The sequence below is a fragment of the Stomoxys calcitrans genome, chromosome 1, assembly GCF_963082655.1.
Source record: "Stomoxys calcitrans chromosome 1, idStoCalc2.1, whole genome shotgun sequence".
NCBI lineage: Eukaryota > Metazoa > Arthropoda > Insecta > Diptera > Muscidae > Stomoxys > Stomoxys calcitrans.
Genome location: NC_081552.1, coordinates 45131864 through 45158400, shown reverse-complemented (window position 1 = coordinate 45158400; position 26537 = coordinate 45131864). Strand labels below are relative to the sequence as shown.

General features: G+C 40.2%; 1 protein-coding gene across 7 annotated transcripts in view; it reads right to left on the bottom strand.

Annotated features, from left to right (window-relative positions):
- Positions 1 to 3853: 3853 nt before the first annotated feature.
- The window catches only part of LOC106093412 (transmembrane protease serine 9), a 70105-nt gene continuing 47421 nt past the window's right edge, over positions 3854 to 26537 (bottom strand). For 6 of the 7 annotated variants that reach the window (XM_059360676.1, XM_059360677.1, XM_059360678.1 and 3 more), the window contains 3 exons: positions 4598 to 4945; positions 4150 to 4445; positions 3854 to 4073 (listed from right to left, as the gene is read on the bottom strand). In XM_059360676.1, coding sequence (XP_059216659.1) covers positions 3921 to 4073; positions 4150 to 4445; positions 4598 to 4877 — 729 coding nt within the window. In that variant the 5' untranslated portion in view covers positions 4878 to 4945 and the 3' untranslated portion in view covers positions 3854 to 3920. Of the gene's footprint in view, positions 4074 to 4149; positions 4446 to 4597; positions 5282 to 26537 lie in introns of all 7 variants that reach the window. The other variant, XM_059360675.1, reaches the window with a different exon arrangement.

Below are 26537 nucleotides of genomic sequence, written 5' to 3'. Positions count from 1 at the left end.
AAAATGCACTGTTTGGTGTGGTTTGTACGCTGGTGGAATCATTGGACCGTATTTTTTCAAAGATGCTGTTGGACGCAACGTTACGGTGAATGAACACATTTCGAACCGAACACTGATTTTGGTAATAAAATTCAATGATTTGCAAGCGTTGCTCGTTAGTAAGTCTATTCATGATGAAATGTCAAAGCATACTGAGCATCTTTCTCTTTGACACCATGTCTGAAATCCCACGGGATCTGTCAAATACTAATGCATGAAAATCCTATCCTCAAAAAAATCACCCTTTTGCAGCTATATCCAAATCTGGACCGATCTGGGCCAAATTGCAGAAATTTGTCGAAGAACGTAATGCAACTCACTGTCCCAGATTTCGGCGAAATCGGACAATAAATGCGCTTTTTATGGGCCCAAAACCTCGTATCGAGAGATTGGTCCATATGACAGCTATATCCAAATCTGGACCGACCTGGGCCAAATTGCAGAAAGTTGTTGAAGAGCCAAACACAACTCACTGTCCCAAATTTCGGCGAAATCGGATAATAAATGCGCCTTTTATAGGCCCAATACCTTAAATCGAGAGATTGGTCTATATGGCAGCTATATCCAAATTTAGACCGACCTGTGCCATATTGCAGAAAGGTGTCGACTAGCCTAACACAACTCACTGTCCCGAGTTTTAGCAAAATCGGATAATAAATGTGACTTCTATGACCTTAAGACCTTAAATCGGCGGATCGGTCTATATCAAGATATAGTCCGTTGTAGCCCATCTTCGAACTTAAACTGCTAATGGAATAACCTGCAAAAAAAGAATCTGTGCAAAGTTTGAGCTCAATATCTCTATTTTTAAAGACTGTAGCGTGATTTCAACGGACAGAGGGACGGACATGGCCAGATCGTCTTATATTTTTACACTGATTAAAAATCTATACTTTATAGGGTCGGAAATGGATATTTCGATGTGTTGCCAACGAAATGACAAAATTAATATACCCCCATCCTTCGGTGGAGAGAAAAAGGAAATGTCTGCGATCTCCGTGGCTAGGCTGATGTTATGTGTTGTAAGGTGGCCCAAATTTCTCACGAACAAGAACGGCATTGTTCTTCGGGCTTTGTATAGGGTTCCAGACGGGCCATTGTAATGCCAGGCCTGTTACGTCGCACTAGACGTTGGGAAAGGCGGACTCTCCTTTTCGAGCATCTATAATGCCATAGCCTTATGTATTATGGGTATAGACCTGTTTTATTGTCTGGCTTCTCTTCAAACACATTGTCCTTTCGTCATTATGAGCTGCTGTAGGTGGCTGAAATTAGATCGATGATAGATGACGTACGGTCAGCCTGGCTGCTTTATTTTCTGTTTTCTTATCTTCATTGCGAAAACAAAGGACCTATGGTTAGGTGTCTTTCTTTTAATCATCCTACCGTGCCGTTTTTTGCCCTTCTTAGACACTCCTAGGATTTGAAGTTCGATTTCCTGTTTAGCAAATAACCGAGTGACTGCGCCTCAGCAATTAAATTGCCTTTTGCCTTAAGGGGACAGCAACCATCGTGGGTACCCTGACTTATACCTCCTGTTAAACGACCAACCTCTGTTTTGTGCCATTCCCACATCCTAGTTTACCAGCATACTTAAATGTTCTTAAGAATGCTAGATGTGTTATGAACATATGAACTAAGACAGATTTTGTCCATCGACCTTTCCAGTCAATGAAACGAGAGCAAAGGGTAGGGAATGTAATCGTACCCAGGTATAACTCCATGTGTGTGCATCGCCGAAGCAATATTGACCCGCAACCACACGAGCTTTTTTTGCTTTATCGTGTGATGTCAGAGACCCTTATGAAGTACATTTGTACGTTCAAACAACTTGGAGAAATTCCGCCTTGCGGGTATGAAATATCCAGATATGTATAAACCAAATCCTTGATCGTTTCATCCATCCATCATCTCATCAACATGTGGGAAAGGAGGAGAGCCACTAGATGTATCCGTGGTCTCCGAGCCGATGGACAGCCATCACAATTTACCGTGGGCGAAGTTACAAATGTCATCCGTGACGCCAAATCATCCAAGGCGTTGGGCCCCGACTAAATATCTACAACGATGTTGAAGAATCTGGATTCACCTGGAGTTGAGTACCTTACTTCGGTCCTCAAATTGTCTTTGAACACTCTTATAGTTCCCGATGTCTGGAAAATTGTCAGAGTGATCCCGCTACTGAAGCCTGGAACAGACCCGAGTTTGGGGGAGTCGTAAAGACCGATCTCCCTTCTCTCACCAGCAGCAAAGTCGCTTGAGGTATTACTCTTGCCGAGCCTCATAGGAGAATTTCCATTCACCGAGCATCAACATGGATTGCGAAGACTGTTAAGCACAACAACTGCTTTGCATGCCATCACCGCACACATTTGCCGTGGTTTCAATCAGCCCAGCCCATGCGATAGGACGGTCCTCGTGGCATTGAACCTATCGAAGACATTCGACACGGTCAGCCATGCCAACCTATTTGAGGACATCGCCAATACGTCCCTCCAGCCAGGCGTGAAACGCTGGGTCGCCAATTATTTGTGAAGTCGCCAGTCATTTGTGAAATTAAGGGATAAGAAGTCGAAGCACCGTAGAGTGAAACAGGGAGTTCCCCAAGGCGGGGTGATATCTCCGGCACAGTTTAACCTCTACCTATCCTCCATTCCACCCACTCCAGACGTTTCATATGCGGGCGATTGTACTGCAGACAAAGAATCCTTGTTGACAACGTACAAAACAGTTGGCCGGTCTGTGGTAAGTTATGCAGCGCCAGTGTGGTCTCGTCCGCTTTGTGACACGCAGTGGAAGAATATTCAGAGCTGTCACAATGCCGCCCTCCGAACTGCGACGGGCTGCCTCCTCAGTTCTTATGTTGACTACATCCATCAGGAGACAAAGAACCTACCAGTGCGAAAACATAAACTAAGCAATACCTTTTGGACTATTATCGCCGAGACCATTCAAATCATCATCTTGTGGATAGATATCCACCGCCCATAAGCCTTAAAGTAGATCTACATGATCTAGAGCGTGAGGTTCAGCGCTACAAGAGAAAACTAGATCAAGCGGCATATCAAGCAGGTCTAGACAACTTTTATGCAGTCACGGTAACAGATGCGGTAAATAGGTACCGGGTGAATGTAGTCCTTGGAGAATGACCGCCTCCCATTGCACCTGGAAAAAATGACCTCCCCTGGCAAACCAGAGTAGTTCTGGCTCAATTACGTTCCGGCAGATGCAGCCGCCTCAACTCCTGCAGAGCAAGGATTGATGCCGACGTGCAAGATGTATGTCCCAATTTTAACCAGAGACCACACGATACAAGTTACCTGTTTAACTGCCCAGCTACACCCACTCGACTCAGACCCAGTTCCCTGTGGACGCATCCCATCTTAGTCGCAGAATTCCTGGATTTTGACACTCAACAGAATCAAGCAGATGAAAGATAGAACACAAGAAACTGCTACAACGACAACCGCCAGTATTCCTTATATGGGACCCACGCGTATTGTGATAGGGTCTTTTCGACCAGTGCCTCCGCAAACACAGTAACCGATAACCCAATAAATAAGCGACTATTGCATGCAAAATGGAACTCTGGCCGTATCTATCCTTGGCGTTACAGTTTTAAATGTATCCAATAAGTCACTAATGTATACCCCAGATAGTTATAAAAAACTCAAGAGATACGATTCCTTCTGTTTAAGAGATTTTTTTCTTTTTCTATGTTAAAAAAAAGAAACAAAACTTAGATTTCATTTTTATACAATTTATTTTCTTACTAAATATTTTTACAAATAATATCTAATATTTTAATGCACTATCAAATATCACAGTATATAAGTTAACACATATATTATCACAAACAATTCACATTAAAATGCTTAAAACTATCGGGAAAATATCACAGATTCCATCCATTGGACATATTTGCTGACCCTTGTATAGATTCCAGGCAAACCGGGTCTGGCACAACCAATACCCGTTGACACCACACCAATTAGGAAGTTTTCCTTGGACATCAAAGGACCACCGGAATCAGCCTAGGGATAGAAAAAATCAAAAACCATTTCATGGATAGAAGGAAAAGAGATGATCTAGAAAAACGAAAATTGTTACCCAGCATGAATCAATGCCGCCATTTTCATAGCCAGCACACATCTGGCTGTCTGTAATGACGCTATTTGGTCTGCCATTCAACTGGTAGGAGCGTTCACAGATGTTATTGTTCCAGACACGCACAGAAGCCTTGCGCAAAGTGTCAGCCCTATCACCTTCGGCTTGATTTTCTTGGGTCCAGCCCCAGCCGGCTACGGTGGCCAATTCATTTTCATGGTTTCGCTGCGTATCAGAGATCAGACAACTAGGCTGTATGTGTTTGGTAAAGAGTATGGGCTGCAACAATTCCATCAAGGCTTTAAAATTGCCAGGAAGTTTAACCAAGTAGGAAGAAGAAAGTAGAAAGAAATAAAAAGAAAAAAATGCATATATGCATGTGTATATCAGAGGCTATGGGTGACATTCAAAAACAATTATATCTAAGAATTATTGTCATTCATTTAAGTACCAATATCATTTTTCGGATTCGTGCATTCATAATTTGGATGGGGTATAATGTTCTTGAAGTTCACTTGCACCGGTGCTGCTCCATTGCGTTCATTGTGTATTCCATTCAGATATTGAGAGATGCTATGCAAGCCCATAACACCCTGTATTTGGGAGGCTTTCATAAATTTATTCAAGCCATTGCATATGCAATGGCCCGCTGTCAATACCCATTTCGCATGTATAATTGTAGCCCCACAAAAGTGACCACCTCTTCGTGTTAGACTAACAATGTAGGGCATTTCATTGCGATCAGCCTCTAGACCGCCTACTATTTTTGGATTTCGTTGTGAGCAAGTTATCGATGAAACTGTAAAGCAAGGGGTGGAAGAATTCCAAACATTAGTCCCTACCTAGCTACCCACCTATTTGGTTCCCTGGACCCTTAGTAGTTCCTGGATAATTTTTTCTTCCAAATCTTTAGCTGACTTATGTCTCTGCGAGTTAATTGGCTATCCAGCATTGTAAGGGGATTAAATTTGATCGAATTACCTTTTTTGCTTTAATAGCATGTGAACATTATATCCGGGTTGAACAATTATACACTACTTAGAGGCTTATAACATTTTTAAGAGAAATGTATAGGTTCCTTGATCAGTGCATAGAAATTTCAAAACAAATTTTGCTGGCCAATTTACGGATGAAACTGAAAAAAATAGAAAAGATAAAATTGTTTGGATTATAAAGAGTGATTTTTTAAGAGCTTTAGGAAAGTTTTTCAAAAAAAAAAGCAATATATTTTTGAGTCGATATTACGGTCTATATAATTTAATTTTGAATATTATTGGGTTGCCCAAAAAGTAATTGCGGATTTTTTAAAAGAAAGTAAATGCATTTTTAATAAAACTTAGAATGAACTTTAATCAAATATACTTTTTTTACACTTTTTTTCTAAAGCAAGCTAAAGGTAACAGCTGATAACTGCTGATAAATGTCCACCGAACGCGCCTTTAAATAAGTTCATTTTTACGCTTGCTGTGTGGCATGTGGCACCGTCTTGTTGAAACCACATGTCATGCAAGTCAAGCTCTTCCATTTTGGGCAAAAAAAGAAGTACGGTTCAATGATGCCACCATCCTATAAATCGCACCAAATTGCGACTTTTTCTGGATGCATTGGTAGCTCTTGCAATGCTTCTGGCTGATCTTCACTCCAAAATCGACAATTCTTACGAACAATTATAGACCAAACTGAAGATGTTTGACAGTGAAATAAAACACGAAAAGTGCGTGAGCCAGTGTTGCCAAAAAGATCACCTTTAATTTTTAATATGATGATAGTTATCCTACAAGTTTCCGAATTTTGATGCCAAGCGAAAATAGCTTTTGTGAAAATTCATTGGAATATATTAAAGCATAACATAACTTTGAAAAAAAAAAAATAATAAAAATATGGAAAAAATAGAAATTTTCCGGTCGGTGGCAATAGGTTATTGAAAATATTTAAACAAATTTGGACACATTTGATTTGTCTATTCTTTTTAAGTAGATCTGTCACAGTGTTTATGAGCTTATCAGCCTCGTGTGTGTGCGGTCTTTCTAAAAGCTTTCGAAACTTTCTAGTCGGATTTATTCTGTCATGCATTGTGTGCAATATGCCTTTATAGGGAATATATCTTCCTAAAAGGCTTGATGGCCTTGTGTCCAGCACAGGCTGTTGCTTCCTGCCCTATACCCTCAACCATAAGATGGGTCATTCCGTTTGTAACACATCAAAATATTGATTTGAGACTCAACAAAGTATATATATTCTTGATCCTGATAATATTCTGTGTCGATCTGAGACCCAACAAAGTATATATATTCCTGATCCTGATGACATTCTGTGTCTGTCTGTCTGTCGGAAGCACCCTTACTTTCGAAGGAGTAACACTAGGCGCTTGAAATTTTGCACAAATACTTCCTATTAGTGTAGGTCAGTTGGGACTGTAAATGGGCCATATTGATCCATGTTTTGATATACATAGCTATCATATAAACCGATCTTGGATCTTGACATTTTGAGACTTTAGAGGGCGCAATTCTTATCCGATTTGATTTCTAATTGTCATGACAAGTACGGTTCATCTGTATCTGTATATCTGTATCCTATATTTTTGAAATATTCATTCAAAGAACGTGGCAAATGCGATCCATGGTGGAGGGTATGTTGGATTAGTCCCGGCCGAACATAACGCGTTTTTACTTGTTTTTATCGCCGACTCCAAATATCTTGCAGAGCGTCTACACTTAGCAGAAAGTCTTAGATTGCTAAATACGTCACAAATGTTGCCAGTACGAGTGAGGTAATGATAACCTCGAAAAATTATTACTAGAACCAGACCTTCCGCAATCTAGTCGCTGTGATAGTCCCCTAAGCTCTTAACATATTGGGTTGCCCAAAAAGTAATTGCGGATTTTTCATATAGTCGGCGTTGACAAATTTTTTCACAGCTTGTGACTCTGTAATTGCATTCTTTCTTCTGTCCGTTATCAGCTGTTACTTTAAGCTTGCTTTAGAAAAAAAGTGTAAAAAAAGTATATTTGATTAAAGTTCATTCTAAGTTTTATTATAAATGCATTTACTTTCTTTTAAAAAATCCGCAATTACTTTTTGGGCAACCCTATATATTTCTTTTCCAGAATTGGTACATTTTTATCTGTTCAGTTGTCGTGTTAATTAAGCAACATATTGTTCAGGTATTTGATGACAGTCTGGCTATAATTGGCCTCTCAAGATATGGTAGGATGAAGAGATAATGCGGATTCTAATCCGCCCCATTCCACCTAAGCCAGTAGTCGGCTTGCTTTGCACTCTACATTGGAAAAATAAACCCGAATAAAATTTATATCAGGAATTACGTGTTGCTCCCAAAATCCCTATTCGTACTCCATGTTATGCCCCTAAGTTGATTCAAGTCTGATCAAGTGTCGTAAGCAGCGAAAGCTGGACATTGACATATGAAAGGTTCCAACGTTTCGTGTTCTTCCTCACATGCTCTACACACGCTGTAATTTGCAGCACCTGCAAATTTGCCCATGAACATTCCATTAAGGAACTGGAGCAATCTTCTCATATATCAATGATTGCTGTCTCCTTTTTATAGCCGAGTCCGAATGGCATGTCACAGTGCGACACCTCTTTAGGAAGAAGTTTTTACATGGCATAGTGCCTCACAAATGTCGCCAGCATTAGGAGGGTATAATCGCCGCTGAAAAATTTTTTTTATGTTCGCGCCAGGCGTTCGGCGTCACAGTCGTATATGCTAAACTCGGCGCAACGATAGCCTCCAATTTTTTGCACCTATTCCGCAAAATTGTGGAGACCCGTAATGATATGATTGGATTTTCGCCTTCCTACCGACCATTTCACAGTTGTACAGTCCTCTGGCCCTTACTGTCAAATCATCTGCGCTATCGTTCCCTCTTACACCGTTATTGCCAGGTAACCAAACGATGCAGACGTGCCATCCTGAAAGAAGTCGTTAATATCCTGTTTACTCTCCAAGACCGCCGACCGACCGACCTGTCCGTAATGATGGTTACACTCGACGTCCCCGTGTTAAATCCATACCAACAACTGGCTCATTCTCAGACCGCCCAGATCTTCACCTTCAGCACCGTATTATGGTCAGGCAGTTGAACACAGATCTCAGTCCCAGGATTCTCATGTAGATCCCCAGGCCAACTCTGTCCTTTGATCAATCCGTGTAGCTTGAACAATCAAATGGCAATACCAGAGTTCCGCCATTTCAAGACCATGCCTCTGATAGCATTGTTTCATTATCGACCATAGGTATCTTCTCAGGAATGAGATCCAATCTAACCAGTTTCACTATCGTCGCCTCGATCAACCTGCGATGGTATGACCTGCTCCTATCTGATGGCTGCAGTGGTCGCCTAATAATCAGTCTGTATGTCTATGATTCGGATATATAGAATAGTCTCTAGTGTCCTGGTAGTCATGGTCTTCATCGTCCCGTCAATGCTAAGGCAAAATGTTCACTGAACCTGTATCTTAGGTTTTCTCTCCATCTCTGTCCACCAAACTACTCATTCGTAAGTTAGTAAGAGTCTAAACACGCTAATACATAGGGTGTAGACTATGCTCGGATTTAGCACCCATTTCAAGCCTACGGCCCGAAATATTTCGATAGGAAAACATTTCAATATAATATCTTAACTACTCTACTTCTGCAAGAATTCCCGCTTGACATTCTACCGTAGGGGCAAATTAGGCTATTGTGGAAGTCTTCAATCAGACTTATTTAGACAATTCAGTCAACTATAATACTATAATATTCTATAGCCGAACCAATTAGATCGAACCATTCCTCCACACACCCATGGTTCTTGCATAAGAACAACGTCAAATCCTCTTGCCATAAGTTCCGCCAAAGAGGAAGATTTATCTACAGAAACCGGACCATAGTCAGGATTCAGAATTTTCATCAATTTTGCGTTAGGTATTCCTCCACACTCCCATGGTTCCCGGACCACAGTCATATGGAGAAACCGGGCCTCAGCCTGGTCGTCCGAATCCGCCAACAGTTCATCTTTCCAAGAACCGTTTGATTATGTCAAGATGAGCATCCTTATGCATCCAGGAACAATTGGGAAAGCAGTGGAACTACTCTTCTCCAGAACACTGGATACTTGCGGTGGGTATGATTCTCCGAAGAGTTCAGTATAATGACACCTAGTATTTCACCCTAAAATAAACTGCTTTTTATCACGTTAATAAAGCTTAAAAATTTTCCTCATGAGATTTTTTAGATAAAACCAAAAAAGGATCTTACAATTAATAATTAATTTGGAATTTTTGTTTGCGGTATTATAACAAATTGATTTGAGAGGAAAAGTGAAAGTCCATCACAGTATCTCTTCCTCTACAAATGTCTGGAACATTTTGTACCTATCAGATCAGCAGATAAAAAGTTGTGGACTCATTTCTAGTTTGTTCGTCGTTTGGAGCATAAAACATTCGTAAAGATCCACAGGTACGTTCTGCGTCAACTTTATCACAAATTTAGGGTCATTGGAGTCCTATTTTGTCTCGATAGGGGTTATTTGGGGTCTTTTTTTGTTTCGAGCGGCTTGCATGTTCATTTGAGTCCAATATTGCACCGACTGGCTTATATTAATATGTGGAAGCTCTTCGAAGGAAGACTCTTTGATACTGATACGGAGACGAATTTTAGTATCAGATTTGAACTCTATTTCCCGTACATGATACCCGTACATGTCTGTTAGGGTGGAATTAAGATGGGGCGTTCCCCTTGATTGCTAGACCTTAATTTTGTTTATAAAATTCGTTTTAATGGTTTATCGTAGGACTGCTAACATCTTCCTTTTTTGAAAATTAAAGTAAGGGGAAAAGCCCGTCCCTCTTCGGAAAAAATGGGGTACCCTATCTTGGTAACAGAAGATGTTCCCCGATTAACAAGACAACAGTACAGTACTAGCAAACTTGGCAAATATAAAGGAGACGATAACCATCGATGGTGTCTTGTCGTTACAAACCAATCATATAGGAATCTGTGGTGCATATGTCAGCCTGGCCGCCTATGACGCTAAACGCCTTGGTTGGTACCCTGGCGAAAGCTTCGGTAAACAATTTTTCAGCGGTGGATTTTTTCATTACTTATACTGGCAACATTTGTGAGGCCATCAGTCTTCATGGCTGACTAAGAGGACTCATGTTATTCATCTTAAAATTTGAATCATACAGCGTTCATTGAGAGGAGAGAAATCTTCTCTTTGTTAATGGAACACTGTTGGGCAGCAGCACTTCGTGACATAGTAGGCTGAATAGAAGGCTCTCCACCGTCAGCGGATTTACAATGACATGATTTCACAGCCGATTGAGATTAAGGGAAAGGGTTTCAGTACTTTCACAGACACCCTGGGGGATGCTAACCAAGCTACGACGAAGTGGGCTGAGGAAAACAGTCTAGCTACAGATTATGCAAAAACATGTGGTCTCTATATTTCTTTTCCTTAGCGCCCTCTTAGCGTCTTCAGAAATCGTTACTCTTTTCATTGCAACCTTTAGTCTAACTGCATGTTTTGTGAGGCAAAAATGTAAAAAACTTAAGAGAGAAAAAGACCAACAGAGTTTTCGTCGTATAAGGCGGATTTGTCTTTTACTACTCCTATTAAATTCCGTTTATCTTGTGATATACACAAAAAATCTTGTGAAAATAGGTGAATAGGAAATTTTATAAAGAAGGTGTGGCTGCATCAAGAAAAGGTCAAGTTGTGACCAGAAAGCAGCGAAAAATACTTTCATTGTTCTTTATTTTCCTGTGAATGTTATGTATCGCATTACCTGCCTCTGCGTATGATCTCATCGGGGACATAGTCAGGCGCTTAGCCTTACCAGATGGAAAAATCCCGGCACCATTGCAGGAATCACTTGGAATAACAATGCCATGACCAGAACGGATTCTCATATTCAGGGTGGCCTTTACAAAGTCTGTGCTAAATTCTCCAGAACTCCGTGGTTAACGGAGTCCTATGGGACCTCAACAGGAATGTTGCACAGTGGGATAGAATCGCAAAACTAATAAAAAATCTATCGATTGAGATCGGGTAGAGATATCTCTTTGAAATTATAAATGGCTTAAGCTGAGGTGTTAACGAGATCTTAAGCAAAATTTTAAGGCCTTAGGTAGTCCGGCCGCCTCTTGGCAGACCCCTAAAGTTGGCCACTTCGCTATTTGGAAAACTTGTTCGGGCTGCCAAATCTTCATTTGTGGACCGTTTTCCAAAATTCCTCAATGCTCAAAAATCCTTATCATTGTGGTCTAAAATATCTATTCTGGTTTTGGGAATTTTCGAATTTCGAATTATTTGCTGGTATTTTCGCCGAGATAGGCTTTGTATTTTGCGATTCACGAAGGCGTTTATGTTTCGTATTTCATTTTGATGTATTAGTAGGATTGGTGAAGAAATTAACAACGGCTTTGCCGCTGAAAATGTCCAATTCCTTTAAAGTTATACAGTTTGGTAGTCAAAAAATGGATTTTTTTTTTCTAGTCTCTTAAATACCTTAACTTTTTGTTTTTGTTTTGCAAAACGGAAATGTTGAGTATGTGTTTTAAGTAAAATTTGAACAACATATATCGACTTAAACGAGTGTTACATGTACAACATAATAGGTAATTTTTTTACCAAACAAGTAAAACGGCATTAAGTGCAGCTGGGCCGAACATTGGCCCATCTGAATATATGTATTAAAAACCTTTCGTCACAATACAGTGAAAAATACATCATTTATGATCCCATAGCAGATATATTTTTTATAATTTATCAGTTAAAAAATTCGCCTTTTATGGGCCTAAGAACTTTTATCGGGAGATCGGTACATGTATGTCACAGCTATATCTAAATATAGACCGATCTGAGCCATTTAGAACACGAATGTCGAGGAGTTTAAACCGCCCACTGTATCAAAATCGAGTATAAACGTGCTTTTATTGTCACAAGAACTTAAATCGGGAGATCGGTACATGTGGTGGCTGTATTCAGATATAGCCCGATCTTGACCATACTCGGTACGAATGCCGAGGGTCCTAACGCCTAATTTCACTTCTTATGGATCTAAAACATTAAAAAGGGAGATCGGTATATATGGCAGCTCTATCCAAATCTGTAGCGATTTGGGCCATATTGAACAGTGATGTCGAGGAGCCTAACATAACTTACTGCCCCAAATTTTAGCGAAATCGGACAATAAATGCGCCTATTGTAGGACCATAAATCGAGAGATCGGTCTATATGTCAGCTATATCTAAATCTGGACCGATCTGAGCCGTGTTGAACAAATATATCGAGAGATATATTCCAAATTTCTGCGAAATCGGACAATAAATGTGCCTTTTATGGGCCCAAGACTCTAAATCGAGAGATCAGTCTATATGACAGCTATATCCAAATCTGGACCGATCTGGGCAGTATTGAGCAGTGATGTCGAAGAGCCTAATGCAACTCGCTTTAACAAATTTCTGCGAAATCGGGCAATAAATGCGCCTTTTATGGGTCCAAAACCCTTAATCGAGAGATCGATCAATATGACAGCTATATCCAAACCTGGAGCTATCTGGGCCAAATAAAACTAGGATGTCGAGAGGTCTAACATAATTTAATATCCTAAATTTCTGCGAAATCAGACAATAAATGCGCCTTTTATGGACCCAAGACCATAAATCGAGAGATCGGTCTATATAGCAGCTATATCTAAATCTGAACAAAGGTGTCGAGAGGCCTAACACAACTTACTGTCCCAAATTTTAGCGAAATCAGATAATACATGTAGCTTTAATGGGCCTAAGACCTTAAATCGTCAGATCGGTCTCTATGGGGGCCATATCAAGATATAGTCCATTACACGCCATCTTCGAACTAAACCTGCCAATGGACAAAAAAAGTATTTGTGCAAAAGTTTCAGCTTAATATCTCTTTTTTCAAAGAATGTAGCATGATTTCAACAGACAGACGGACATGGCTAGATCGTCTTAGATTTTTACGACGATTAAGAATAAATATATTTTATAGGCTCGGAAATGGACATTTCGATGCGCTGCAAACGTTATGACAAAATGGATATACTCCCATCCTACAATGGTGGGTATAAGCATTGGAAAATTGGAAAGGCAAAGCCACCATATGGGCTTAAGTTTTTATAGTCTCCATCATGGGATGGGAGTATACTAATTTCGTCATTCTGTTTGTAACAACTCGAAATAATCGTCTAAGACCACATAAAGTATATATATTCTGGATCGCCAGTCGATCTAGCCTTGTAGGTCTGTCTGTTCGTATGTCGACAGCTCGCTAACTTTCGAAGTATTAAAACTAGCCGCTTGAAATTTTCCACACATACTTTTTATAAATGTAGGTCGGTTGTGAGTGTAAATGTACCAAATCGATCCATGCTTAGATATAGTTCCCGTATAAACCAATCTCCCGATTATACTTCTAGACAGCGCTATTCTTATCCGATTTGATTAATTTTGTTTTGCACTTTAAATTTTTCTGTGACTTTTAACAGATGTACCAAGTACGGTCTTAAGCAGTCCAAAACCTGATTTAGCTCCCATTTAAATCGATCTCCCGATTATATTTCTTGAGCTCTTACAGTTCGCAATTCTTACCTACTTCGGTTGAAATTGTGCGCAATGACTTCCACAATGACCTCCACAATTCGTGCCGAGTATTTTTCTTGTGCCTCTAAAGGAAGTTATTCTTATCCGATTTATCGCAAAGTTTGCACAGTTACTTTTTCTAGGACCTTTAACATACATGGCAAGTATGGTCTGAATAGGTCCATAACCTCCCATATAAACTGATCTTCAGATTTTACTTCTTGAGCCTCTACAGGGTGTTATTCTTATCGGATTTGGCTGACTTCTACTGTGACATCCAACATTCGTGCGAAATATGGTTAGAATAGGTACATATAGTAGTTCACAAAGAATGGTTTGAAAAAGAATTCGAGGAAGATATAGCTGTTACATTTTATCTGGGAGATATAAGATACCGGAGTTTAGACTTCCGTCTCTGGATGGGGTCATTCTGTACTTGACGAAGCAGGCAACGGTATGAAATTGTTCTGTAAGAGTAATACAGAGGAAAGCGCACATAGGGCCCTTTATACTTCTGCAGGAGGATGTTCACTAGGAAATGGGGAGTTAACCCAAGGAGTTCAACCATCGCGGTATAATCGATGCGACGATAGATAACCTAGAAGGAATGGAAGAGGTTTCCGATCGGATACCTGAGACAACACTTGAGGTCGAGTGCGATGCACTGCTACCAGCGGCACAGTCTTAGACGCAACTCTGGTGTTGCCATCTGGATGATCATGCTACACTGATGGATCAAAGCTAGAGGACAGATTGGGCTTGGGGGTCTACACTGAGATACCAGGACTGAGATCTGTTTTCGACGGTCTGACCATAATACGGTACTGCAGGCGGATATCTGGGCGATCTCGGAATGCGTGAGGTGGTGTGGTACTAATGCGAGGACCTCGAGTGTGAACATCTTTACGGATAGTAAAATGGCCATACGGACAATAACGACCAGGAGGGTAAGGTCACGAACAGTCTTGCAGTGTATGAAGGAGATTAACGATTATCTGAGGACGGCATGATCAGCTTGGGTGCCGAGCCATAGCGGAGTAAGGGGGAATGAAAGAGCAGACGATTTGGCCCTTGGTTAATCCGAAGTCTTTCGGGTCGACGCATTCCGAGTTAAGAGCGTGGGCGACGAACGCGCATCGAACAGCGAAACGGTCGGTAAGAAACCTATGGGGAGATTCGGTTAATGAGACGACGAGGATATTACTGAAAGCAAATAAGAAGGAGGTCAGTATAGCTTTCGCTATCATAACGGGACACATAGGGCTTCGAGCTCACTTATACAAAATCGATGCGGCAAGTGGCAGCATATGTAGGGCATGTGGGGAAGATTATGAGAGGTTGGAGCATTTCCCGGATTTCGCGGCTAACAGACACCGGCACTTAGGTGGGAACACAATACCAGACATAAATCAACTTAGGGAGTGGTATGGAAAACAATTAAGGCCGAAACAGAATGAGCGCGTTGAGTTTTGGTTTTGAACGTCGCGTTTTCAACTTTAAAGCTTGAAAGCGAGCATCATCCTGTGTTGCGATGCGGAAAAGTTAAAAAATTTTCAACTTTGACGCTTGAAACCGAACGTCGTTCTGTGTTGTAACACTTCAAGCAGTGTTTTTGGTCGTCAAAGTTAAAAATTGTTTAACTTTTGCGGGTTGATTTTTTGACATTTGTTTGCAGAGTTGCATTTGCATTGTATTTTTCAACACGCCGCTGTTCAACGAGCTCATTCCGTTGAGGCCTTTATAGATTTTGTAAGTAACACTGAATTCCTGACTTTGATTTTATTTTTTCAAGGTAACTTATTAGCATTTAGAGCGCACAACAAGCCGATTACTGGCTAAGGTGTATGCCCATAGTGGCATTGGGCGAATTAATAGCCGCACCCTCTTTTCAATTTTACCTAACCCAATGGTGATTAACTGTATGCAGTGCAGGTATGGTGAAAGGCTGCGAATATGAGGATTCATCTTAGACTGTTCAATATGGTCACAAAACTGTCCTGGAATCACGGGAGCGTTGAGCTCCACATTGCAGGTGGGTTTGGTAGAGAAATATGCCGCAAAGGTTTCTCTTGCGCTGAGAGATATCGGTATGTTGAAAGAGGACAGGTACGGTTAAAGTTCTATGCTAGATACTACTATGGGGGCGGACGGAAACCAATTTAAAATAAAGAACTCATGGATAGGCTTTCCTTACGTGTACGGTCTAACAGGCAGATATCCATGACACAACGTTAGCTGCAATGAAAATCCAGGGAAAAGATCAGCACACTCTCAAAATTCAGGATTTACGTGGACTATATGATGGCAGTAGATCATCATATCGCAGAGGTTAGCATGTTCGCCTATGGTTTCGAAACCTGGCGAGAACGTCGGAAAAAAATTATCAGCAACGGTTATGTACTCCTAATGATGACAATATTTGTGAGGTACTATGTCATTTAAAAACGGACTCGGCTATAAAAATGAAGCCCCTTAACATTGAGCTTAAAACTTTAATCGGGAAGCACTCATTGCAAACTTGCGTATGATGACTCGCAAAGTCGTGAATTGAAAAAAGTGAACAGTGGTACATGTGCGTTGCTCAGTGTTTTGAATCTCATTTTGCACCGGATCTTCGTAATTTGGCACTGATTTCGGTTCTTGATGGTCCGTAAAAGGAGGAATCATATTCCACGAAAGGCTATTCCTCGCCAAGCAAATAGTTTACCAGTCTTGCTTTTATTAGTCATTTCGTTTATAACACCTCGAAATATTCGTCTAAGACCCCAAAAAGTATATATATTCTTGACGTTCTGAGTCGATATAGCCATGTTCGTCCGTCTGTCGAAATTACGATAGCGGTCGAATGCGTTAAGCTAGCCCCTTAAAATTTTGCACAGATTTTTACTATTGATGTAAGTCGTTGGGGATTGCAAATGGGTCACATTGGTTCAGATTTAGATAGAGCTCTCATATAAACCGAACTCCCAATTTGACTTCTTGAGCCCCTGAAATCCGCAGTTTTGTCCGATTTGGCTGAAATTTTCCATATAGTGTTCTGTTGTGACTGTGCCAAGTACAGTCCAAATCGGTTTATAACCTGATATAGCTCCCATATAAACCGATCTCCCGATTTGACTTCTTGAGCCCTTACAAGCCGCAATTTGTTTGATTGGGCTGAAACTTTGCATATGGTTTTCGATTAAGACTTCCAAACGGCCCGAATCGGTCTATAATCTGATATAGCTCGTAAACCACAATTTTTGTCAGATTTGGCCGAAATTTTGCATACAGTGTTCTGTTTTTCAAACAACTGTACCAAATACGGCTCAAATTGGTCTATAACTGGATATAGCTCCCATATAAATCGATCTCCCGATTTGACTTCTTGAGCCCGTACAAGCCGCAATTTTTGTCCGATTTGTCTGAATTTTTGCATGTGGTGTACCGTTATGATTTTCGACAACTGTGCTAAGTACGGCCTGAATCGGTCTATACCCTGGTAAAGCTCCCATGTAAACTGCGGTACGCCTTTCAGACTCAGCTATAAAAAGGAGACCCTTATCATTGAGCTTAAAAAACGAATCGGACAGCACTCATTGATATGTGAGAAGTTTGCCCCTGCTCCTTATTGGAATATTCATAGGCAAATATATAGGTGCAACTGTCCTAAAATTTAGGTCATATTTAACAGCAATTACATGTCCTCGACACATGCCATTGCACTTGCTGGCAGAAATTGGGGTACTGACAAAGAAACTTTACTTAGAAGACAAAGACTGGCCCGTCAGTGGTATCAGTATGCAGCCCAAGTATAGTTGATCCAAAAACGGTAGAATAAGATGCCGAAATCCCAGAATGTTGTGCTAGGAATTGCGAGGTTTTCTTCTTAGTTATTATATAGACCATCTCTATCAGATGATAATGATCCTTACTTAGTTTCTATGAAGTATGTACTGTGCTGTTTAATGGAAAGTCTGCCTCTCTATTCAGGGATGGATCTAAATTGGAGTCTTCATTGAATTCCTTGGAATCGGGGAATCTTTTAGGTTTCTGGACGGATGTAGCATATATCCGGCGGAGATCTTCGCAATTCTGAAGGCACTACAGACGATGTCGATACGGGAGTGGCGGCCCGACCAGGCTGTCACGATATACATCGTATACACTCAGGCGTCACTGAAGATTTTAACGTTGGACCATGTGAGCTCGAAAGTGGTTAAACTATGCTAAGAGCTTCTTTGAACCATGGGAAAAACTATAAGGCTCTGCTGGGTTCCAGGTGATCAGGGTGTGGCGGCAAACGGAGCGATCGACGACCTGACCAGGTGCGCTCTCCACTATGCGAGCTTCTTGGTAGAGGGGACACCTTCTAAGTTGATCACTTGAGTAAGGCATAGGATTGGTGCTGTTGAGTATTTAGCGAAACGGGACGTAGCTTATTCTGGGGCTAAGCAAGCATGGCTTCGAATTGTTGATAGGCGTCCCGACTGGTCATTGCCGAACTACTTCTGTGGGATGTTTGATGACCAGGAGAAGTTAAAGACGGTCAAACACTGCCCTTCAATTAGGAGGAAAAGTTATATGTATCCTGGAGAGCATCCAGGCACCTAGTCCTTTTGAGATTCTGGAGTTCTGTAGAGGCCTACATTGGCTGAATGGTTCACAATCTCGTCGTTGAGGTTTTCTTCTACCGTCTTAAAGGATGCGCTTGTCAACTTCTTTGCATTCTTTCTAAACATAATATGGGGTCATAAAAAGATCCCCATAGATTTATATGTATTTGAAGATAAGTTCCTGTAAGTGCTCATGCTCTTAAATCGAGATATCGGTTTATATGGAAGATCTATTATGTTATAGAGCCTTTGGGATTATACCATAGACCTTTTAGGTCACAATAATTCAGGTCATCATGCAACATTTAAAAATTTTTCAAAATATCAGCCAAATCGACTAAGAATTGCGCCCTCTAGAGGCTCAAGCAGCATAATCGGTAGATCGGTTTATATGTCATGATGATGAAGAATACGAGTATACATATATACTCTATGGGGTTGAAGACGAATATTCAGGTGAAATGACAAATCGTAAAGCAAAAGCTTTTTTTTGCCAGGAGTCGAGTCCGAAAATAAGCAGAGTATGTTCGATAATGCCTACGCAGCCTAGGTTCTAACTCAACCATATTGCGGCAGATGCAGCCGCCTCAATTTCTATTTCGTTGGGATTAATGCCAACGGAGAACATAAGACACATGTCATCTGTTCACCTACTCAAGCGGTTTGCTACTGGACCACTCTGTATGCATCCTGGATATGTTTCAGAGTTCCTAGATCTGGTTATATAGAATGGGCCGAATCTTGGGTGGGTACCCAAGATCCGGTCTGTTCTACCACGGTTTCTGCAAAAAATGTCTACATACCAAATTTCTGCCAAATCAGTCAAACATTTAAGCTTCTAGGATCGGTTGAAGGTTTATCGGTAGATTGGTTTATATGGGAGCTACTAGCTGGACAGGGCCCGCTCCGCTGCGCCTTCCTTTACTTTATATGGAACAAAACTATCCTTTGCACATTTATTTTCGACAAATAAAGAGCTTTAGTATATAGTATATGTATATCGCTTGCCTAATAGCACAACAATATAAATGCCCTTATCTGAATCCCATATCATCTTTATTGACCTACGAATTCGCTCGAAGGGTTTAGGGTCATTTAAGACTTATTTAAGACCGATATTCCCACGGCGATTTTGGGATTTCCCAAATACTTCTCATTTGAGCCCCATATTGCCATGATCGATAAATATGTATGTCCGATTTAGGGGTGTTTTCGGGGTGAGACATTTAGCCCTGAAAAAATATAAACATCGTGCTCTACTTTCAAATACCATTTATTTAAATCCCATATTTCCATTTGCTTAAGGAGAGTTTATGGAATGAGGCGTCCACCAAATACTTGTGCCCAAAATTGGTTATCAAATTCGATCTCAAATACCTTTCATTTGAGTCATATATTGCCATGGTCGGTAAATTTGTACTCTTTGGGAGATGTTTTGAGAAAGGGGCGGTGCCCCAAATACATGGTCACACATTTGGATATCAGATACTCCCAAATATCTTTGTTTGACCCCCATAATTCGATGGTCAGTAAATAATTGTTGTATGTAGGGTGTTTTGGGAAAGGGGTAGACCCCCAGCAAATTGGTCCCGAAAGTGGGTATCAATTTTGTGCTCTACCCCCCAATACCTTTCATCTGAGCCCCACATTGGCGTGGTCTGTAAATATGCCCGATTGAGGAGTGTTTTGGTGAGTGGGGTGGTCCCCCAAACACTTAGTCCTGAAAATATATCAGCATTGTGCTGTAATTTCAAATATCATTTATTTGAACCCCAAATTGCCATTGGCTTCAAAATTGGATATCAAATTCGTTTTCTAATCTCAAACACCTTTCATTTAAATCCCTTATTGCAAAAGTCAGCAGTATGTCCGGTTCGGCGTATGGACCCTAAAAACTATCAATATTGAGCTCCACTCTCTTTAAGACCCAAATTGTCATGGTGAGCAAATACGTCCTATTTGTGTGGGTGAGACGAGGGTGGGACGACAGTTGGTCCCTATCGTTGATATCAGATTCGTGGTCTATTCCCAAATATCCTTCATTTGAGCCCCGTATTTCCATAGTCGAAAAACATGACCGGTTTGGGGGATGTTTTGGGGGATGGGACGGCTACTCAGTGACTTGGCCTTAAAAAAATATATATCACATTCGTGTTCCTCTCTGAAATACCTCTTATTTGAGCCTCATATTGCAATTGTCAGCATACACGTCCTATTTGGGTGGTGTAACGGGGGTGGTGTGGCCCCATAGATATTTTTTCCCGAATATTGATTTCAGATTTGTGCTTTACTCCCAAAGACCTATCATTTGAGACCCATATTTCTATGATCGTAAATTTGTCCTCTTTGGGGGTTATTTTGGGATAGGGGCGCCCCCTAAGCATTTGGTTCCATATTTGGATATCAGATTCCTATTCTGCACTCAAATACCTTTTATTTGAACCCCATATTGTCATGGTCAGTAAAAAAGTCCTATTTGGGCGATGTTTTGGGGAAGGAGAGGACCCCCAGGAACTTGGTCCCACATTTACATATCAGATTCGAATTCTACTCGCAAATACCTTTCATTTGAGTCCCATATTGCCATGCTTGGTAAATATGTCAGATTTATGGGTGTTTTGGGGGTTGGGGTGGTCCCCCTAACACTTCATATCAGATACGTTTTCTTATCCTAAATACCTTTCATTTGAGTCCCATATTTATTGTCGTGATTAGTCTAAATATATATTTGGTAGGTTTTGAGGGTGGGTCGGCCCCCTAGGTATCCCATCCGAAACTTAGGTACCAAATTTTTGTTTTTAGGTTCCTATGAGACGGCACACAAAATTTCGCTTAAATCGCACCACCTATCTCCGGGATCTGGTGTTTTTAAAAATTAGGGTAAGGGGGAGGGCCTGCCTCCCCTTCAGATATCAACAAATGTAGTACCCTATTTTCACCACGGGATCATTATGCACCATCTGTGAAAATTTCAAGAAAATCGGTTCAGCCGTTTTTGAGTCTATAAGGAACAGACAAACAAACACAAATTGATTTTTATATATAAGAATATACCAGGTTATAGACCGATTCGGATCATATTTGGTACGATCGTTGGAAGTCGTAACAGAACACCGCGTGCTAAATTTCAGCCAAATTGGATAACAATTGCGACTCCCAAGGGCTTAAGATGTTAAATCGGGAGATCGTTTTATATGGGATCTATATCAGGTTAGAGGCCTATTTAGACTTTTCATAAAAGAACACTAAGTCCAACATTTCAGCCAATTCTAATTAGAATTGCGACTTCCAGGGGCTCAAAATCTCAGCTCGGGACAGCGGTTTATATAGGAGCTATATCACGTTATAGACCGATTTAGACCGGATAAAAATTGCGGCTTCCAGGAAATAATTTGTTTCTAAACTTCTTTTTTTACCTTAAACATCCATGTGAATTATGGTTATTATGAGTTCATCATTGATATTATCAATGGGACCCGGGCTATCGTTCAGCAGAGGTTAGTATGTCCGTCTATAACGTTGAACGTCTGTGTTCGAATCCTGACGAGAATATGGGAAAAAATGCTCAGCGGTGGTATCCGCTCCTAGATTAGGTTAGGTTAGGTTTGAATGGCAGTCTGCCATCAGACTCGCTTATACGTTTTTGTACATTGTTATTCCACAGGAGCAGTATATGGAAGATGCCTTCTAGTTCTTACCTTTGAACCATACATATCGCTGTAAAAAGCCCAACAATTTGCGAATGTTCACATCCGCTAAATCAAACAAGTTCTGAAAGAAATGGAACCTAAAGTAGAACTCCTTTTGACTGCCAGTGCGGGACACACACACCATAGATGCACTATGGGCTCAACTCCCTGTTTTTTTTTGGGCCAAAACTATTACACCATTTTTTTGCAGTTATAAAGACTTTGTACCTTTGAGACTAGAAAGCTGATCGTTTTGCAATCTTCTACCGGTTTGTAGTGGAGGATCTTTACATTAGAGAATGCTTGAATTTGTTACCCTCTTGCTAAATACTTACGGCACCAATTTGATTGAATTTTTTTTTAACGAAAAAGCTTTTTGATGTGGGCAACACGTTAAATCACCGAAGTATTGGGTTGCCCAAAAAGTAATTGCGGATTTTTCATATAGTCGGCTTTGACAAATTTTTTCACAGCTTGTGACTCTGTAATTGCATTCTTTTATTCTGTCAGTTATCAGCTGTGACGTTTAGCTTGCTTTAGAAAAAAAGTGTAAAAAAGTATATTTGATTAAAGTTCATTCTAAGTTTTATTAAAAATGCATTTACTTTCTTTTAAAAAATCCGCAATTACTTTTTGGGCAACCCAATATATGAACAATTACAAATAGCTTATAAAATGTTTTTTTTTATACCCACCACCATAGGATGGGGGTATACTAATCTAGTCATTCCGTTTGTAAAACCTCGAAATATTGATCTGAGGCATTCTGAGTCGTTCTAGCCGTGTCCGTCAGCCCGTCTGTGGAAATCACGATAGCGGTCGAACGCGTAAAGCTAGCCGCTTGAAATTTTGCACAGATACTTCTTATTGATGTAAGTTCTTGGGGATTGCAAATGTGTCATATCGGTTCAGATTTGGATATAGCTCCCATATAAACCGATCCCCCGAGTTGACTTCTTGAGCCCTAGGAGCCTCAATCTTCATCCGATTTGGCTGAAATTCGGAACAAAGATTTGTGTAATGCTTTTCCAACATAAATGCTAAGTATGATCGAATTGGTCTATAAACATATATAGGCCCCATATAAACCGATCCCCGGATGTGACTTCTTGAGTCCTTAGAAGCCTCAAATTTCATCCGATTTAGCTAAAATGTGGAATAAAAACTTGTGTTATGACTTTCAACATTCATGCCAAGTAAGATCCGAATCGGCCTATTAACAGACATAGCCCCCGGATTTGATTTCTTGAGCCCATAGAAGCCTCAATTATCATCCGAGTTGGAACAAAGACTTGTGTTATGATTTTCAACATCCATGCGAAGTACGATCCTAGTCGGTCTATAAACTCATATAGCCCCTATATAAACTGATCCCCGGAATTGACTTTTTAAGCCTCTAGAAGCCTCAATTTTAATCCGATTTGGCTGAAATTTGGAACAAAGGCTTGTGTTATGACTTCCAACCTCCATGCCAAGTACGATCCTAGTCGGTCTATAAACTGATATAGCACCCATACAATCCGATCTCCGGATTTGACTTCTTGAGCCCCTAGAAGCCTAAATTTTCACCTCATTTGAAAATTTAACCTAAAACCTATCCTATGGTTTATAACATCAGCGCCAAGTTTTTTGCGAATCGGTCCATATGGTGATATAGGCCACCCTAAGTACCGATATGCCGATATGACTTCTTAAGACCATTGAAGCCTCAACCAATTCCCGATTTGATTGCTATAAAATAATTCAATTACAAACTAAGTTAATAATGGTATATTTTTAGCGGAATCCATGGTGGTGGGTACCCAAAATTCGACCCAACCGAACTCAGCACGTTTTTACTTGTTGAGTGCTAAATTTTCCTGATTTTTTTTTCCAGAAATAAACAATTTTTGGATTTTAATTTTGTTCCTAGAGCGCAACTTTTTGAAAAATCTTTTCATTTTACCATAAAACAAGTAAAAAGGCGTTAAGTTCGGCCGGGCCGAAATTTGGATACCCACCACCTCGGGTATATATGTAAACCACCTTTCATCAAAATTCGATGAAAATTTCATACCTTATACTCATATACCTCATACCGATCTGAACTATATACGACACGGATGTCGAAAAGCCGAACATAAGTCGCTGTGTCAAATTTCAGTGAAATCGGATTATAAATGCGCCTCTAATGGGGCCAAGAATTTAAATCGAGATATCGGTCTACATGGTAGCTATATCCAAATCTGGACCGATTTGGGCCAAGTTGCATAAACATGTCGAAAAGCCTAACACAAAGCACTGTCCCAAATTTCGACGAAATCGGACAATAAATGCTTCTTTTATGGGCCCTAAACCTTGAATCGAGAGATCGGTCCATATGGCAGCTATATGCAAATCTGGACCGATCTGGGGAAAATTTTAGAAGGACGTCGATGAGCCTAACCAAACTCACTGTGTCAAATTTCAGCGACATCGAAAAATAAATGCGCCCAAAACTATAAATCAAGAAATCGGTCTATATGGCAGCTATATCTAAATCTGAACCGATCTGGACCAAATTGAAGAAATATGTCAAACGACCTAACACAACTCACTGTCCCAAATTTCAGTAAAATCGGATAATGAATGTGGCTTTTATGGGCCTTACACCATAAATCGGAGGATCGATCTATATGGCAGCTATATCCAAATCTGGACCGATCTGAGCCAAATTAACGAAGGATGTCGATGGGCCTTACACAATTTACTGTCCCGAATTTCATCAAAATCGGATAATAAATGTGGCTTTTATGGGCCTAAGACCCTTAACCGGAGGATCGGTCTATATGGCAGCTCTATCCAAATCTGAACCGATCTGGGCCAATTTAACGAAGGAAGTCGAAGGGCCTAACACAACTCACTGCCCCAAATTTCAACAAAATCGGATAATAAATGTGGCTTTTATGGGCCTAAGACCCTAAATCGGCGGATCGGTCTATATGGGGGCTATATCAAGATATAGTGCGATATAGCCCATCTTCGAACTTAACCTGCTTATGGACAAAAAAAGAATCTGTGCAAAATTTCAGCTCAATATCTCTATTTTTAAAGACTGTAGCGTGATTTCAACAGACAGACGGACATGTCTAGATCGTCTTAGATTTTTACGCTGATCAAGAATATATATACTTTATAGGGTCGGAAATGGATATTTCGATGTGTTGCAAACGGAATGACAAAATGAATATACCCCCATCCTTCGGTGGTGGGTATAAAAAGAGTCATATTTAAGAGTCAAACAAGAGATATAAGTGTGTATACAAACTTCCCCGTAATTCGTAGTTTTTTACAGCATATAAAAAAACTCAAATCATATTAAATTTTTAAAATTAAATTAAAAGTTTAAACTAGGTGAACCATATTGAAGTCACGTTATAATTTTTTCAAACAAAAAAAATCAAAACCAAAAATTTCATCAAAATCGACCGAAAACTAAGCGTTTTATGGAACAAAAAATTTTTGTTTTGGCAGCTGGTTTTATAAAAAAATTAAAGCACACATGCTGAGCTAAAAGCCATATATAAAATCTCTTTGTTCTTTTTTTGTACTTTTTATTTTCACTCCACTTTTATTTGCATTTCCTGCAGAAAAAAACATTTTTTTTTTAAAAAACGCTCATTTCTCTCAAATGGCATCAAGGTGGCAACTTTATGCATATGTTTTCTGAAAGTACCTTCCATTTTGTAATTTATCAAAGCAAAGTTGAGCATGTAAAAGGCAGAACATTTGTAAAAAACTATTCAAATTCAACCTACTCCTGATTGATATTTTGTTATTGTTTCTAATCAAAACTGTTGATTCTCTCCTTTTGGAAGTGTTTCTATGCGAATAAACCGAAAATATGTCAGAACTTCATTTTTACTTTTGGCCAAAATTGCAAGAATCGCCGCTTGATACACACTACAGTGGTCGGGTAATCTTCTCGGTATGACCAGTACTAGTTCTTTAGAGTACATCTGGTCGTCTAGTTTGGATCTCTCCTTATAGAAGTTTATGTTACTTCTATTACCAGGGATATTATAGTTTCAATCGGTTCTATAAAGAATATTGGTACAGTTGTTTTTTTTTTTCATCAAAAAGCGGCTCAGGCAATGTGTAATCCACACTGCCTGGAACAACGGGCATTGCAACAAGGATAACACAGTGTCCTTAGCTGCTAGACAAAAGAGAAAACTCCTTTAGCCTCATAGCAGTGGTAGCAGCAATTTGTCTAGTCACAATATTCAGAGGCTTGAGTGTAGCACGTAATTCAGTGCTGTTATGCAAAAACAAGCCATACTTTGGATCCGGCTGAGGTATTGAACAGCAGGTGGACTTTTGAAGCGCCATCCACCAGACCTCAATACCATTTATCATTATAGGTCTGACAATTGCAGTATATGTATACCCCAACTGTTGCCAATGGCTCTCTTGCAGGTGTATAGACAAGAGTTGCCGTTCTTGCCCTTTTCAATGATTGATTTAAAGTTA